The 17300-nt window shown below is 39.3% G+C and overlaps 1 protein-coding gene across 2 annotated transcripts in view; it reads left to right on the forward strand.

Annotated features, from left to right (window-relative positions):
* LOC124165769 overlaps nt 1-16748 on the forward strand; it is a 91341-nt gene extending 74593 nt beyond the window's left edge. Inside the window, exons 1-3 of one of the 2 annotated variants that reach the window (XM_046543261.1) lie at nt 1122-1216; nt 12857-13174; nt 14948-16748. In XM_046543261.1, the coding sequence (XP_046399217.1) occupies nt 12903-13174; nt 14948-15098 (423 nt within the window). In that variant the 5' untranslated portion in view covers nt 1122-1216; nt 12857-12902 and the 3' untranslated portion in view covers nt 15099-16748. Of the gene's footprint in view, nt 1-1121; nt 1217-12856; nt 13175-14947 lie in introns of those variants that run through there. The other variant, XM_046543262.1, reaches the window with a different exon arrangement.
* Nucleotides 16749-17300: the final 552 nt, after the last annotated feature.

A 17300-nucleotide genomic window follows, 5' to 3' on the forward strand; every position in this document is an offset into this window, starting at 1 on the left:
AGTATCAAGCCAAAATGCTTATCTAGGTATATCCAACGACAGAAACACGAGGCGCAAGATAGAAAAATGAACGTGGCAAACATTCGCGGTCGATTCGGTGGCGTAGTCCCATCAAAAGAGTAAATTCTTTCAGCTTGCTTTACATCATAGTCTTCCAAAGCAGTCATGAACTATAGACCGTACTGTATGGTATCGAATTCTGAACGCTATGTAAAAATAGCTGCGTGATATAGAACGGACGAATGGGTTTGGTGTGTACATTTAATGACAGCTTCAGAAACCATTCGTGAATGGAAGAAAATGTTCAACGTGCACCGACGTGCCACCGTTGCTGTGACCCCATGATCACTAATAAAGTAAAAGAGGAATAATAGCAGTGCCCAATCAGTATAAATTAATATAGGATAGCATTAAATAATGATAGAATAAAAGAAATAGTCGAAAAAAATTGCAAACAATACTTTAATGGAAGGAAAATCAAAGTCCAGGTTCCAAATTTGTTAAATGATTAAATTAATTCATAATATTCATTCTACACTAAATCATGATTTTTAAAATTATTAATAAATTCAAACGGTAACAGTATTTTCATTATCTATTGTGGAACCGAGGGATTACTTTTCTGGATCACCGTGGATGGGTCATACCCCTGACACAAATGTCTCACGCCTCTCCTTCGGCACCATTTCATCATGACAAGTAATAGCACATAAGCGTGGAAAACAGTGGAATTGATCTCTTTGCCGCTTCGTCAGAATTCCGCCAGATCGCAGCTGACTCATAAATTCTCCCGAACGGCCGTGCACTGCTTCTCTGAGCCCTTGGATGATGGAACTGCAGGGATCGGCTCTCGCGTCCTTGTCGGGGTTATGCATTAACCGCACTTGGCTACACTTTTATCGAATCCGCCTTTGAGAGTCGGCTGGAGGGACCTTCCTGCCAAACAGCCCTTCTATCCATCCGCACACCTCATTCCAGCTCTCGGTGGGGGAAAGAGGTGGGGGGTGCGGGGAAAACCGTGGGCGGGTGGTGAGGGGGGACCACAGTGGAGTCCCCTCGCGGCCATGGACACTGGAGACCCGCCGAGTATATAAGGAGAATGGGGCGGTCCTCGACGTCAGTCAGTTGTTTCCCGAGCAACGTGGTTTAATAAGGAGACTGTGCTTCCCCATTCGCGCTTTCGTGTCTACATCGGACGCAAGATTGTTTTCAAGTGGTGAGTGCTTCCCTCCCCCCAACCCATCCACTGCTTTCGGATTCACAGCCGGTGTTTGAAGCACCGGATTCTTGTTCGTGACAGTTATTGAAGGACAACCAGCAACTGAATTATTTACGCCAAAGTGATAGTTAAATTCTCAGTTGAGGTGACAATCGTGTTTTCTACAGGACATAACCAATGTCCTCTGTAAGTGTTGGGCCACAAAAGCCGACACTTGGACGGGATTAATTGAAAGGATTAACATATTCCACTGAACCCATTGTGACAACAATGAATTCTTCAGGGCATATCGACTTAAGAGCTTCACTAACCACAGCATATGATTTTTAAATGTTGCTTCGTCACAAGTTAAGCAACTACCTCTCGCATTGAGACTGTAAATGGGATACTAGTTTTGAATAGCTCTCTCCACAGGTAACAAAAATATTGCGAATCAAAATCGCTTTCCAGGCTCGAGTGTCCCACAAGATTCCCTGAGCCGCCTTTTGGAAATGCTGCAATGGGTTTGAGTTTGGCCATCCAGTGAAGGAATCATTGCGATGGGGAGTAGGATAGATTAGCGACTCCCAATCGTGCTCGGGTTGCATTACCACGTAAGAAATTATCCACCTACCGTCCGAAAGCTATTGTAGCTCTACCATTTCTTCTGATAAGATGTTGAGTTTACTTATTTTAAATTACTTCTTCAAAAATAGTATTTTCACGTGAAGCATGAATCGGCCTTCATAATCAATAAAAATGTTGTGAATGAATCCGTGTTTCACAGTTGAAGGTAAGGATGCGAGTATGATGAGGCAAGGGATTGGGCTGCGTGATTACTATTGGGGCCACTATTCTTAGGGTTTATATTAATGTCATAATTAAAAAAAAAAACTTAATTTAACCCTAGTTTAAGGGATCATTCGTATCTCTTGAGCAATAATTATTTTTAGAAAATTTACAGCAGTAATACCTCTTTACCCCCTTAAGGAATTGTGTACATCAACTTAAAAACAGGTGTTAAAATTCGAATACACCTGATGGACACCTTTTACCAATTGAAAAGTACTTCAAGACAGAAAAAACACAAGACCGTAAGACTAAAGCACATATTTCCCGTTTTGTTTGAGCGATTCCTTCAATGCATGAACATTCTCCACCTAAGGGTGTTGTTAACGGTAAAATTCACATTTGAGACACTATTATTATTTATTTGGGTTTTAGTTCGAACTTTTTCCGCAGTATCATTCCGAAACGAATCGCAATATCACTTTAAAATCTCTTAAACTCTGATCAAAGCACAATTTTAACAAACAAATTGAAAATGATTGGTTAAATAGTATTTTTAAACTGAAGAAAAATCGAACGATTTAATAGTCTTTCCAAAAAGCTAAGTTATATTTTGGAGACACTTATATTCAGAAAACGCGTGAAGACTGGTTAAAAAATTCGTAGATGAGAAATTAGGCTCCCTAAGCATTACTATGCAAGGGGCGATCGTTGTCCTTTCTATCATCGCTTGGGACTGTCCTTGGAAACTTGGCGAAACATCAACTGCCGGAACCTAGTTTTTCATCCAGCTCACAATCTCTTATCGCTTTAGCGGCACTCCACGTAAAAACCACGCAATTCCAATTGCTCAATCCGTATGCCTACAAGGCATTCCATTCAACCTTGTTCTTGACAGTTAAAAACGATCGAGTCCATTCACACCTTCGCCAATGCTAACGACACTCCAGAAAATATCTATGAAGATAAACCAGAAATTAACAAGTGGAACGGTCACTTATTTAGCTATCATATTACATACCCGAGTTCAAAGTGACTAATACCGTAAATAATGCAAATATTGAATAGCATATGGTGTTTCATCCAAGCAAATTAGACTTTTAGTTACCAACTTGCGATAGTTGTGGAGCAGCCAATGGATTCCACAAGTAACGACTCATTTATCAACAACAATCCCTTAAGGAGTTAAAGAAAGAGTAGTTCACATATATTTAAAGGGTACGTAATTGGCGCGAAAAATACGGAATTGCATGAAGCCCATCTTCACCGATGAAAGTTTCTCCCACACAGATGCAAGATTTTAATGCTTAATTGCTGGAGTGCCTCGTTTCGTAGTGAATAAATTTCGGGCACACATTTCAAACGCCCTTTGATGGAAACTTAAATAGATTCCGATCATACTTAATGGAAAAGATTAAATACTGACATTATAATTAATTAATTAACTATATATTACTCTACACTGGTTCTTGGAAATTGACACCTGCGTGCCATTTTTATTGAGTCAGTGTAAGGACAAAAGGTGCATCACTACACAGTTTACGATTACAATATGACCCATCAATATTGGCCGGTGGAGCACATTATAACGCTGCATATCAAAATCGACGTCAGCGATCACCTTTTCGTCACACATAAACGAGCGGTGGGATCGTTAGCGCATACATTCGAACGTGTCTCCCGCGTCGCCGCCGTCTGCATGGACTCGTATCCCAAGGCTACGCGCCGCCCGAGAAAGTCCTCCGCTATCGGGAGGAGGTTCGTCTCCACGTGGAGAGCAGGGGTTGGGGGTGGTAGCGGTTCTCGCCCTCCAACACACACGCGGGGGTCACTGCATGGACATTAGCCCCACCACCGCCAAGTCGAATCGTCCGTTGAGTCCCCAAAAACCTCGAAAATTATGGGCCACGTTCCAGTCTCGGGTACTCCAACCACCTCGGATTCAGACTGCTCCTTTCCTCTTTTGTGAAGAATTATTTGCGTACTATTACTTTGAAATTTTCAGCGAAAAACTATCGTAGACCTTGTTGATATTTGCATATATCCCAGATACAAACATATAACACCTGAGATATTTATTCAAAGGTGAAACTATCAACTTCAAGACGCAGGTATGTGTTGATAACGTTCTACTTTATGTAAATACCCTAAAAATTAATTTTCTGGCGTAAGTTGGAAGCGAGTAATCCGTAGCAAAAGTATACGAGTTGGAAAGGTACGCTATACGTACCCTCCTTAAGCAAACTTCTCTCCTTCCCCTTCATGGAACTTAATAATAAAAAATCAAGTGAAGCGATATCCATTCCAACGGTATGCCATTATTTTTTTGAAATTTTATCATTTTTAATAACAATTGTCACAAATGGCCAATTAATCCGGTGGTAACAAAAATATACAATTCCAAAAAATATTTTTAAGATAAAAATAAAAAAATAAAAATATATCTTTTTGATAAAAATAGAGTGTAAAGAAGACAAAATGTAACAATGTCCCTCTTTAAACATTTCTTAAAACTATTCACAGTTTTTGGCCTCCAATAGTTTTGCTAGTATATCTCTGGAGTAGTTCATTCAAGGACGAAACTTTTAAAATCCGTTCTTTGTGACCGGAACTTCAAATTAAACTGGTGTTCATTTTTCCCCACAAGATTTGGTTTCACTATGTATTTGGCATCACCATTTCATCATCCCGTGCATTCCAGAATTGGGAAATGCCAGCGGGCTGCATCGTTCTTTCGCGGCGCGTCGTCTCTCCTGAGTTGCCATCGAAAGGGTTTGCCGAAAGTCCAATTCCAATGTCCACGACACCAAACCTCATCCCAAACAACGGTTAAACTTCGTGCGGCGGAAATCATTGAGTTCGAATCAGAAAATAAAAAAATACACGCTAAATTTCTCTGAAATATTTTTTCAACAAACAGATGAGTCAATTGAAACGCTAGAATCAGATTGTATTCAAGTTAAATTTTTTCACATTTTAAATATTTCACATCATTAAATTATTTCCATTACATACTTCTAAATTTAAACGTTCTAACCACATTTCAAGATGAAATCGTCCATTCTAGCTAGTCTAAAACAAAATTAACAGCATGAAAGAGAAAAACACGGCTAAAACATGTTACCTGGAAAAATATGAAACTTTATTCTCAAATCCTGGTAGAAGATCCAACGATGTATATCATATGGTATATTACGAATTCGATATTCTCAACGAATTCTACAGCGAATACAAAAGCGCGCCAATAATCATAACACTCGCCCAGTGGAAAATACTATTATTTTTGTAAAATATATTAATACTGTCAGCCTAGACTTTATTTCTTTCTGCGCCGTACTTATGTCATAAGACCGTTCTGATCACAAAAAATTAGCGTTTAGAATGGGCATAGATAAAATCAATAATCATGAAATATTGATTGATAAAATTCATCCGCTATTGGATACAACCCTACCGTGCATTTATTTTAGCGGAAACCCGCCCGAATTGAGCTTATTAGGACGGACGAGACAATATAAAAGTAGGTACCGCTCTTAGAAAATAGCAGCAACAAAACTGGAATTACCCAATCAGTGTCCAACATGGTATTGCGCACTCCATGAGTCAAATGCTCACCATTCAAAAGTCATGACGCGAAGCTTATAAATCCCGAATCACAAATTCAGCTTTAGATCGGTCCCGCCTTTCATAACTCGGCCTACTTGATCAGCGGACCAAATCGAAGAAAGAAGAAGGCGAAATAATAATTATACCCTTCAGAGAATGGAGATCACAAAGATGTTGGAAATTAAGGCAGTGGCAGTGCTCCAACCATGCCTTTCAAAATGACGTCCAAGTTTTAATCGTAACACAATCGTAACACCAAGCTTTAACAATTTCTTCCGTGAAAATTCATATAAATAGCACCATCAACCCCTTCGCTGACAATTCCTTTGATGCCATTCCCCCAGAAAATGTCATACTTTTCAAATTTATTTTTTATTGTAAAAAAAGGCACGCTAAAAATGCTATTTTTTATCAATTGTTTCAACTGATTTTGAACAGATAGGAGTTCTAGTGTTGATATTGGGAATTAAAGACCTCGGCATAAAATTTTTTTCCGAGAAATTGATTGATAATTGAATCATTGCTTGATATATAAATTTAGTTCCTATTGATAATCTACGTGCACCAGTGATCAGCGTGCCATGGCGAAGAATAGGGTATATACTTGTTGATTCAATTGCTTCACTGTACCGTTTATCTCCGGAATTTCATCATTGAAAGCTTGAACTACCAAGAAACCCAAAATAAATTTTTGTCATGGTTATAGCTCCCATATGCGTAACCAAGGCAACAAACCGTGGACAGAAAACACCATGAAACGAGAATAACTTAAACAAACTAAAGAATTACAGCTTCAGGAAAACACTGATCTGTTCATAAAAATCCAAAAATATCTTATTTCCTCACTCGCTAATCCTGCAGTCATAGTTCTGGGTCGCGAGAAGAATAATTACAATTTTTACAATAACCTGATTGATAAAATATTCCTAGCACTAAAGCGATAGTGATTATTAGACATATGACAGAAAAGCATATTCCTCCCTAAGACCGAATGATAGACAGCTGGAGGGTATGCTATATTTCTCAACGGCTTTAGTTGTGGTCCAGGCATGCCGAAAAAACGTCCACGAATATTTCCGCGTCCTTGGACTTATTGTAAAAAGATAAACATAAGAATCTTGGCACCCTCCCCTTCAGCAACCGGATCCCAAACACGAGACGCACCACACCCATAATCCTTGAAGAGGCACTTCCCAGACATCGCAAGAGGGTTACATCAAGCACAGCCTAAAACCTCAGCCTGATTAAGCAGATCCATCCGTTCGCGGCTCAGCGACGAAAAGCATATCCTTTTCTCGCATGTCACTAAGAATAGCTCCGTCATTCACGATGACAATCAGCGAGGCTTAAAACCTTAATTGGGGCACACAAATTATCGAGAGTATTATTATTTCTCATAGTTTTAAATGATTTTTTTGCAGCGACTTTAGCCAACCGCAGAGACATTCTTTTAACTGGAGCGATTTCCTCGAAATTACGGCAAAAATATGCCAATCGATCAAAAGTATTATGATGCCGACGTTGTATTTTCATCGTGATTCATATGGTATGAGGGATTCCAAAACAGCTTTTTTCAGTCACAACAGCATTCGCCAATATTACAGCTACATTCAATATTTTTCCAATTCCTTGACCAGTAACGCCGTAACAGTCTACATAAAATTTATGACTTTCAACTATGTACTCAGCGATTCGGTCATAAGGTTAGTGTGGATAATTTAGGGCAGAGAGTGACCCACAGAGTAATGCACGAGAGAGTGAACTGCAAGGACTCAGGGCATTTCTTTCCTTAGGCAGGGGAGGATTTATTTCCCAAGGTTACCTCGCACTTTGAGAATATTACTTGATAAGTTCGAAGTATTCACTCAGGTTTTGAACCCGAGACCCTAAGGTCAACCAAATAGAAGACCAGGTGTCTCCCCTTACAAAAATAATCACAAGTAACTAGAGCATTAAAGGTTCACAAAATTTTAAGTTGGTGCCGCTATGGAGATGAAATCCCAATTTGTTGGCTCAAAACCGCTTAAAATGGCGTAACTCGAATCGGGGTCGTAATTAGTCGATAAAACCACAAATTTCTCTCGAAGAAAAACAGAAGCTAGGAAAGTTTTTTTCTATAGATAATAAAGGCATAAAAGTCATTCCAAATCCTCTGAAATCGATTCCATGCTCTATGAGAGGTTTTGACTGTGATTGAAGGTGCATGTCATTAATTATTCTAGATCATTATAGGTTACGCCGAGTTAATATGTGAGTGACTCTGAGTTGTTACGATTGAGTGGTCATGGTTTATTTCCGTTGGAAGTGCACCGACAAGTATTACGACTCTGTGTCAACAGCCGCCGCTTCGAAGGCTAAGGCTTGTCTACCTTGTTGACATCACCAGTGGATGGTCACATCACACTTCAACTTTCACCCGCGAAGGGAAGTCTCCCAGAGATTCCAATGCCCACGGCACATTTTCACGTCCACGCGCTATCTCTTTCCAAAGCCTCGGGCCAGGGAAAACGGACACGCATCTTTCGAGTGAGATCCGCAATTTGGGCGTCATGGATTTGCTAGACTCTCAATAGGCAACGCGCAGAAAAATAACAGGTTCTGGTCCAATTTCCTTTCCGTATTCGGGCAAAAACATTCTGACGGCTAAAGCGAGAAGGTTTTTTTTCACATGAAAATTTCTTAGTCGCTAGGCGACACGGTCAATTCAGTAGCTCTTCATTTCGATATTTTCTTCTCACAACTTGTCAGACGTTCTGCTTACGTTAACTTCAAACCTTATAACGAAGAGTTGTTCAAGATCGATCTCTTCACGATTTTGAAGATGAATTATTTCAATATAGATAAATGAAAACATTTATTTTCATAATTATTAAACTAAATGACATAATTGTTGCCATTATCTTTTGAAACTTATATATCTGAAAAACTTTATAGCATGTTAAAGTGCAACACCCTACGGAACGCGTTGTAAAGCGAGCTAGATTGGTTCGGGGCACGCACGATGCAGATTTAAAATTCAAGGGATGAGCTTTATTCACCAATAACATCGCAGCACAGTTAATAGCCCCAATTATGATGCATATTACTGAATAATTCCAACTATGTAAGACCAATGCCGCTCCTGGGGCGTCAATCATGTTGACATAATGGGGGGATGGTGGTAAACTTTTGTTTAAACAGTGAAACAATGGTAGTTTACAGAGATAGGCCTTATTCTTATTAGTAATTCATTCCTTTTCTTACTACACTCTTCCTCTTCAAAATACAGAGGTAGCCGGTGCAATCATTACCCCAAATTGATCACGAGCAATGGGGGTGCAAAAGCGCACCCCCTTGAAGACCCTCCATGGTTCACACGCTATGTGCTTCCCAGGCACACATCACATCGCGAAAATCGTGGTAACATCTGATTAATAGGAATATATTGCATTTACACGCCACTACCTCATTTAATTTTAGGGCAATGATAGTACCGGCTACTTCTGTAAATTGAATGGGAACAGCTTCATCGCCACAGCTGCCAACACAGGCACGACACTGAATGCACCCCTCCACTGACAATTTTTCTGCTGGCACCCATGGCCTGAAATCTGCTATTCTAGCGTAACGCCTGACGGAAGCTTAAAATCTAAAAATCTTAAAATCTAAGAATCTTAAAATTGCTAGCAAGAAAAATTTCAGATGGGTAATCCCATGACTCAATCTTAAAATTAGAAAAAAGTAATCTAAAGATATTACATGATTCATACAACGGGGTAAAACATATTCTTCGTCTAAAGTTAATGTCACTGTCCTATGCAGCCCAGAAAATATAACTGAAGAATTCAAAAATACTGTATCGTAAATTTTTATGCCAAAAGACGCATTCCTCCGTAATTTACGGCATTAAACTAGTTTCCTAAATCACTTCATGTGACAAAAATCAGCATATTAAGAACAATTGATTTCTGATAATTAAGATGAATTTGCAATACTCCCACCGTTATATACTTCTTGTTTTTAGGCCACCAATGGAGTAAATTAAAATAGCGTAATGTGACAGTGAGCTCAATATTCAGCGCTGTCCGTTCAGGAGGGCATAAAGGAAATGAGGATATGAAGTGTTTAATGATAGAATAAATGAGGAATGATGGTGAGTGTTAAGAGCAGAATTATATTACATTAAAAATATTTTCATAAGTAGGTACCTCAATCATTCCTTAAATGCTCAGCGCATGTGCCTTGATTTTATTCATAAACCAGTAAGTTCCTTATGGATCGACGAAGGCATCATTGCATAGGCATAATATACGGGTAAAATTGAATCCTTCACTAATTGCCGCTGAAAGTAAAGACTCCAACGCTGAATCCAAAAATAGCCCTTAGATTTGGTAACTAGTATAATGAGGTTGAAAAGATCTAGCATCGTAACAAGGAAGGACACTGAATCAAAATGACTGCACACATCGCTGAAGCCCTTGATACCTAATGATAGCCTCGCGACCTTGCTGCTGGAGAAAGGTACCTCCTGTAAGAACTAAAGTTACGAAGGTCACATTTCAGACGGCGGGTTGGTAGCTTCGAAAATGCCGCGGGATAACATTCCAATCCGTCACTGCCGCTCGTGGCCAAGAACTGTTTCCCTGTATCCAGTTCCGCGTGTACAGGCCGCTACTCCGCATAAATACACAGGTTGCTAGGTGTAAACACAACGCTTTCCTCTGCGTTGGTTAGTAGAATCTGCAGTGAAGTGCAAAGTCAGCGAAGTGAGAAAATTATTTAAGAAGAACGTATTTTTATCGATATTTTTTTATTATTAATTGTTTCCGTAAGTATGGTAACTCATTCTACGTAAGTTTAAAAAATCTGATGAAGAAATAAATTTAAAGTATTGAGTGTAGAGGCTCATCTCTGAATTTTGGATCTCACTTTTTTCTCAAAATACAATGCATTCTTCTCAATAGGAATGATTTACTCTCAATCTTCAATGGATAATATTATAAATTTTTCAGGATTACTGAATTTCCTCGAGGAATATCAAAAAATAAATTTAAAAGGATACATTGCTCCCTTTATGCCTGTCATACTTTGGCATTGTTTGCGACGAATCTATCGTTTAAAATAACATATCACCTCGAAATTTACAGAGTTTATATAGAAGAGCGTTGTCAACATTTTCCTGTATCTCAAATGCAAAAAAACATCCATCTACGAAAATACAGAAGATAAATTGCCAAATGTGAGATACAGGAAAATGTCATTAAGAGTGTAAATTAATAACATACACTGACAAATTCGGGACGGTGGCATAAGTTTAAATATGTCCGGAAAAGAGATCGGCCGAGGGGGAGTGATGCGCCCTCTTAAGGTAATCCTTGAAGAAAACAATTGATTCGTACTCTGCATTTTTTCGTAATGAAATTCTTCAGGAGCCTTTCCGCCGCACCATTGAATCCCCGCCAATCCGAATGCATTTGGCAAGCAGGTACGTACGCCTTTGCGTGGATTGAGAGTGAGCGAGTCAGTTGCCCTTCATTGCCAATTCCCCTCGCTGAAAACGACGGAAGGAAACATGAAATGGAAAGCGAATTCCAACAGCTCCCGAGGTGGCCAACACGGAGAAAACAAATGAGTGAAAGTGTGCTCAGTGTCGACGCGTATATAGCCGCCCGCCCCGAAGAACTCCAAGGGTGAAAGTCAATAACGGCCGGACATGACGACGATAGAAGAGGCGTTCAAAAATTAGCCTCTCCGCCCCAATTATAGGAGAAAACGACCTCATGCCCGACAGGTCAATAAAATCCGACCTCTCTTTCTCCCTTGGGAACGTAAATAAGACCAATAGTTTAACTTTTCTCGGGTTTCGCGAGGGTAGGATATTCGAAGAGTAAAATCATACATAAATAAGATCCATTCGACTCATCGACGCAGAAACATACAGAGATGCCAACAATCAGTTTCACAAGAAAATCATAAGGAAAGGAAATGCCAAAATTGGTCTATAGATGCTTGTTAGCTTGCAAGGCTATTTCAATGACCTTAACCTCGGCCGCGGAAGCATATCGCTCAATGCCATTCGGAAATAATTCAGGAAAAACGCAAATGCCGCAAGAAAAGAAGAAATGAATGCTAAGAAGCAACTAGGAAGATCAAGGGGTTGAGGAGGAGAGGTGACTTCAAGAGGAGGTAGGAATGAAGGAGAGGGTTTTGGAGCTTAGCGAGTGCTTTGCGGGGGAGAATGAACGAGGGAGGAGAGGGGAGAAAAATAGAGCGCGTAAATGGAGTGAAAGACCTCTCTGCGACAAAAATACAATCTGGGACAGCGGGAAAGAGGATACACAAAATTATCTATGTACATTTAGCTTTAAGTGGTGGAATGTCTCTAATTGTAAAAGTAATATTATTACATATAATAAGCTGGTATAAATTTAATTGATTATAAAAAGTGGATTCTTGATTTATTTCACTGATAAAACATAGCACAAATTTGTTTCCGTTCGCTTATTAAATCAAGTTGTTACAACACAAACAGGCATCGTCATGCAAATATAATAACCACAATTAATCAAAGCTGTTGTAATACCTTCGTTTAAAACGATGCATGAATTCCAAAATCTAAGCCAAATGTGAAAGATAAAATGATTTTCCCTTGAAATGCATTTTTTTTTTGTCATTGAAGAAACCCAAATCATCTTGCAATCATCGGTGTCTTTAAATTCCAGATTTTGTCCGAGCACTTCATCGTAGAATGAGGGTTACGTTCCATTGTTATTACTACCCACTGCTTCCAAATTTTTGACTATTGAATTTTGTGCATTAAAATTGAATAATTTCAATGATTACGCACAATATTTGAATAAATCTCAGAAAACAGTAATAGATACGACTACGGTGGTGATATATAGACTTCAGGTACCAATACAAAATAAAATTGACGGAGTTAACATTCCAATTGCATCAAATATGTCTCCATGCTTCTGGGTTCATCGACCTGAAGACGCCGGTTGGAATACCGGAGAAACTGTCGTCGCAAAGAAAATCCACACGGTGAAACCAAGAAGCATGGAGACATCATCTAGACAACGCCGCGGAAATCTACGCATAAAATTGCATCAACTATTCCAAACTCGATTGAAAACGGAAAATCGTCATAATTAATGCCAATTTTACACGACTTTATTTAGTCTTTTTTTAGTCGTTATTCATCTTTTCGTGATTTCTCAGCCAATGCAGTCTTTGTATTAGATCGTTTCATTCATGTACCTATGTCCGTCTCATTTTCAGATTGTCCTCACTTCGGAGCGAATCCTTCTCATCACAAAGCATCGCAATGGCCCGTACCTGCTTGGCCCTGCTGTCCGCCTGCCTGCTGCTCGCCGCGGCGGGCGCCTTCCCGCTCATCGTGGGCCCCCACCACGACCCCTTCTTCCCATCGGCCGCCGCCTCGCCCTCCCTCACCTTCGCCCACCCGCCCCCAGTGGGCTTCGCCCCGCCCCCGCCCCCCCTTGGCCTCCGCTCCTTCGCCCCCTCCTCCATGTCTCTAGCTCACCGCGAGGTGGTGGCCAACGCAGAGGAGGAAGCCAAGCTGCCGCCCAACCTCAGGTGAGAACTCGCCTCCCACAAGGGATTTTAAACCCCTTGCGCTGTAATGACGAGTCTGGCTCGTCATGAACTAGCGATGCCAAACCGTGCAATGACGAGTGTGTCTCGTCATCGGATTTACATAATTTTAGCACTATTTAGAGGAACAATACAATTATTTTGAAAGGTAAACAATGTTAAAACATTCATAGTATACACAAATAATTCACATTTCATGAAACATTATGCATTGGGATTATTAAAATGATTTTATTCGAGTAGCGATAGCTGTGTTCTCCATTTTTAATAATCACATTTTATTTCACGGTTCTACGTTGATTAAAAATTGCAAAATGTAATTTCATTCATTATCTACCATTGGAAAAAGAACCACGGAAAAAATAAATAGAGAATAGAAGCACGATATTCAGAAAATTAATCGACGTGAAAGGGGTTAATTTAGGGGTGATGAGGGAGACACCCCCTGCCAGGTCGGGTAGAAGTCTCTCATCCGGTCTGCATTAAAAACGTGATCTTTCCATTTTCATTTTTTGTTGAACATGACGACTCTTGTGGCTCGCATTTGTATAGCTACTATTTTTTCCATTGGAAATCTCTACGTTTTGAAGTCACTACTATATTTCTTTTGCTGAACTTTACTGCTTATATAAAAGCTGCCGTATTTTAAAAGTTAATATTTAAACAATTAATATTTGTCTATATTTGTGTCGTTGGAAGAAAATCGATCACCCCCCATGCCCATTCACGCACTTTGAATACTTAATTTCGGTTACATACGCGCTACATCTTGCGTTTATGAAACGATTTTCCGCCTAATATTTTTCTATGAGGGTCTCCATTGACCTATGGATACTGGAATCTACTTCACTAAGTGCTCCCTGAGGTTAATTTATCGCTAAATTGTTTTAGAATCCGGCCTTATCAATATAGCGACGGTTAAATGGTTTAATTGATATAATATGTGCTAAAGGAACTTGGTGAGGACGCATCGCTGGGATGCGTTATTCCAATAGCCCTTTTGTCATTCCATTCCAATAGAAGAAGTTGATACGCGAAATGAATCAAATGACATTTTCATAAATATTAATATATGTGCCTCATCGATTGTCGGCCACAAGATAATTGGATTTAAGCACTATATCTAATGGAAATTTCATTTCAAATCGGCATTTCATGAATTTTATCTAACCACACTAACAATTTTCACTGACGCCACAATATATATGCCATTTTGTCATCAAAACGGATATTATGCCAGCTATATGAAACAGATTTTACCAAAATTCAAGTATACAAAATGTAGCCTGCTGTACAAAAAGAAATGAGATGTGATTGCTTTAACAATTAAGTGACATGCTGCGGTGGCACCGAGGCTATATTAGAATATTATTTAATCATGAAAATAATAATATTTCCTTTCCATTGGAAAATGGGTTCCAGTTTTAAATTTTAGTCTTTAACTTTGAGAAAAATTGTTTCATGATCTTAATGTTCATTATGCTTTAGAATAATCTTGCAAACGAAACAAAAGCTATTCACTGGACTACTGACAGGAAACTTGACAGCCAAAAAATTCTTTCCGAGTAGTGTTGGAGAGTGGTAAAAGATTATTCAGTGAGATCATTTGATTTGATTAATGGCTAATTTTAAAGAACATGGCTGAAAAAAATATCGTTTATCTCTCAAGAGATACTTTTCCATCTATCAACCGAATGACTGGGAGCATCTACTGATTGATTCCTTAACATTGTTTTATTATATTGCTGCCTTCAGGAACCCCTTCTACAAGAACCCTAGGATCGGAGCCGCGCTGGCCAAGGAATCCTGGTTCATCAACGGAGAGATGGAAGTGAGGCAGAGGGAGGCAGACAAGATTCCACGGGGAAAGATCTTCTCCATCCTCAAGAACGCCGGATTCGTGTAATGAGGCAATAGTGACACCAGAGTGAACAAGACTTTCATTCCCTCCACACAAGCGACCAACACTACCCTGGTCTGCACACACTGAGAGGGGCTTCCATTTCAGTCAGTGTCTCCGCGCTTAGCTTGTTCGAAAGCAGCATGTTCCCTAAATTCCTCCTTGAAAGATTCATTTTCTATTTGCTGGCACGCGAGCTTGAAAGTGTCCGCTTCTTAGACAGAATCTAAATGTTAAGAGGGCGAATGGCCTTTCTGTGGCTTTCAAACTTATTACATCATCTAGCAATTTTTTCTCAATCATCTCGAATTTGAACATTACACCTCGGTATTTTCAAGGATCTAAAGTATTTCTATTGTTGACAAATATTTACTCTCAACAGAACAAAAATATGAGTGCAATGACCGAAGTAGTAGCGACAGGAAATTTATTTTTCTCACTCGCAACCCACATATATTGCCTACTCTTTCCGCTATCTGCGATATTTAAACCTCAAAGGGGTAGGAACTTTCGAACAAACTATGAAGGGGTCTTATCTAGCAGACTGTGATGCGAAGGCACCAAGGAAGTCGGGAAAGAAGACTTTCTCACCATGATTACCACTTCCTAGGGCTATTTGATGATCAGGGTTCACTACCCTCAAGTATTATTCGTGGCCTAGACTCAATAACTAACTGGTGATGACCTCAACCCATTAAAAGATTACCAGCGAGTTTTTTACAGGGTGTCTTGAATGGCTCAAATGAAATATCCCCTGCCGCAGCTACTTTTTCATTTCTTCGGTGAGGCTTCGATGAGTCTTCTTCATAACACAATGGCGGGGTTTTTTTGCTCGAAGTTTTGTCAACGAATAAAATATGGCGCCAAATTATTTTATTGACGATTGATGCACGCACTCAATATGGCTGTGGTTGTCACATGAGAGACCGTAGGCTTCGTTCCGACACAGGTTCTAGTTCTTAAAGTTAAACAAAATAGGATTAACATCACGCGGAGTAAGTGTAAGAGAGGTGAAAGGGAAAACTGCATGTGACGACAGTTTATGCGTGTTAGAGGTTGAGAGGACTCTCCTTTAACCAAAATTTGTTGGAGTGAAGTACTACACACAAAATATAATTGAATTCCTCTCGTCAATTTATCCCAGATCTCTGAGCCTAAAGCTAACGGGTTGATTACAGGTACACCTTAAATGTGAAGTATTAACTCATTTTTGAGAGATAACTTCAACATGAGATTTTAAAGATACTTGAAGGCGTATATCAGTTTGGCTACTGGAGGATATTTTTGTCCCTGCATCGTTCTTTAGTGGATTTCAGACACTAACTGCGAAAAGGTACCCCCTTCAGAAATGGCCGTGATGAACTATGGGTTTAGGAAATCACCTTTGAAGAGATTACTCCCTTCTCAACTATTTCTCTTCGAAGAAAATTATCATCCCGGAATTGGGATAAAATTATTTATTTATGCACATAATCATCCATCATCTTCTTTTTCTGAATGGGCTCTAATGGGCTGATTTCGTTGTTTTGCTCGTGTAAAAGTGATTTTTTTATGTTATGAAAAAGTGCTTTCTGAGAGAAGTGTTATATTTTCATTTCATGTACATAAGACAAATGTTAACTTTTTAACAAAATACATTATATTGTTGCGGGAGAAGTGTGACTGATTTATTTCATTACAACTTCCTTGACTCCATCAAACAGCAGACCGCAGTGAGCCGAGTTGATCTAAGCGTAAAAAAGGCATGAAAAAGACACCGCAAAGTGAACAGATATGGAAAGGATAAATATTTCCACTTTAGGAAGCGAGGCCAGGAGCTCAGGTGCAAACACCCGCATTAGTCGGTGATTGAAGAATTTTGGTCTTACAACATTTAAAGGTTGAGAAGCCAAATCAAAATATTCATAATGCTAGTTACATCAACAGTGTCTATAAATTTTAATAATTAATATAAATGATAAATATAATTCCTACTTAATAAATTATTACGATCATTTAGCGAGATCCAAATAATAAAATGATTGATTACAATATTCTAGCATTTAATAATAGCGAATTTCATGTTCAAGCCGAACCAATGAAAGAAAAACTTGTGCTTCTTTCGATGGAAAGTGCCCACACGTAACTTAATAACAATATTTTCAATTAAAATACCCCATCACCTGGGTGAGCGAATAAGTGATGCATTACACGTAAGTATCCATTCAG

This window comes from Ischnura elegans, chromosome 9 (assembly GCF_921293095.1).
Source record: "Ischnura elegans chromosome 9, ioIscEleg1.1, whole genome shotgun sequence".
NCBI classification, from domain to species: Eukaryota; Metazoa; Arthropoda; class Insecta; order Odonata; family Coenagrionidae; genus Ischnura; species Ischnura elegans.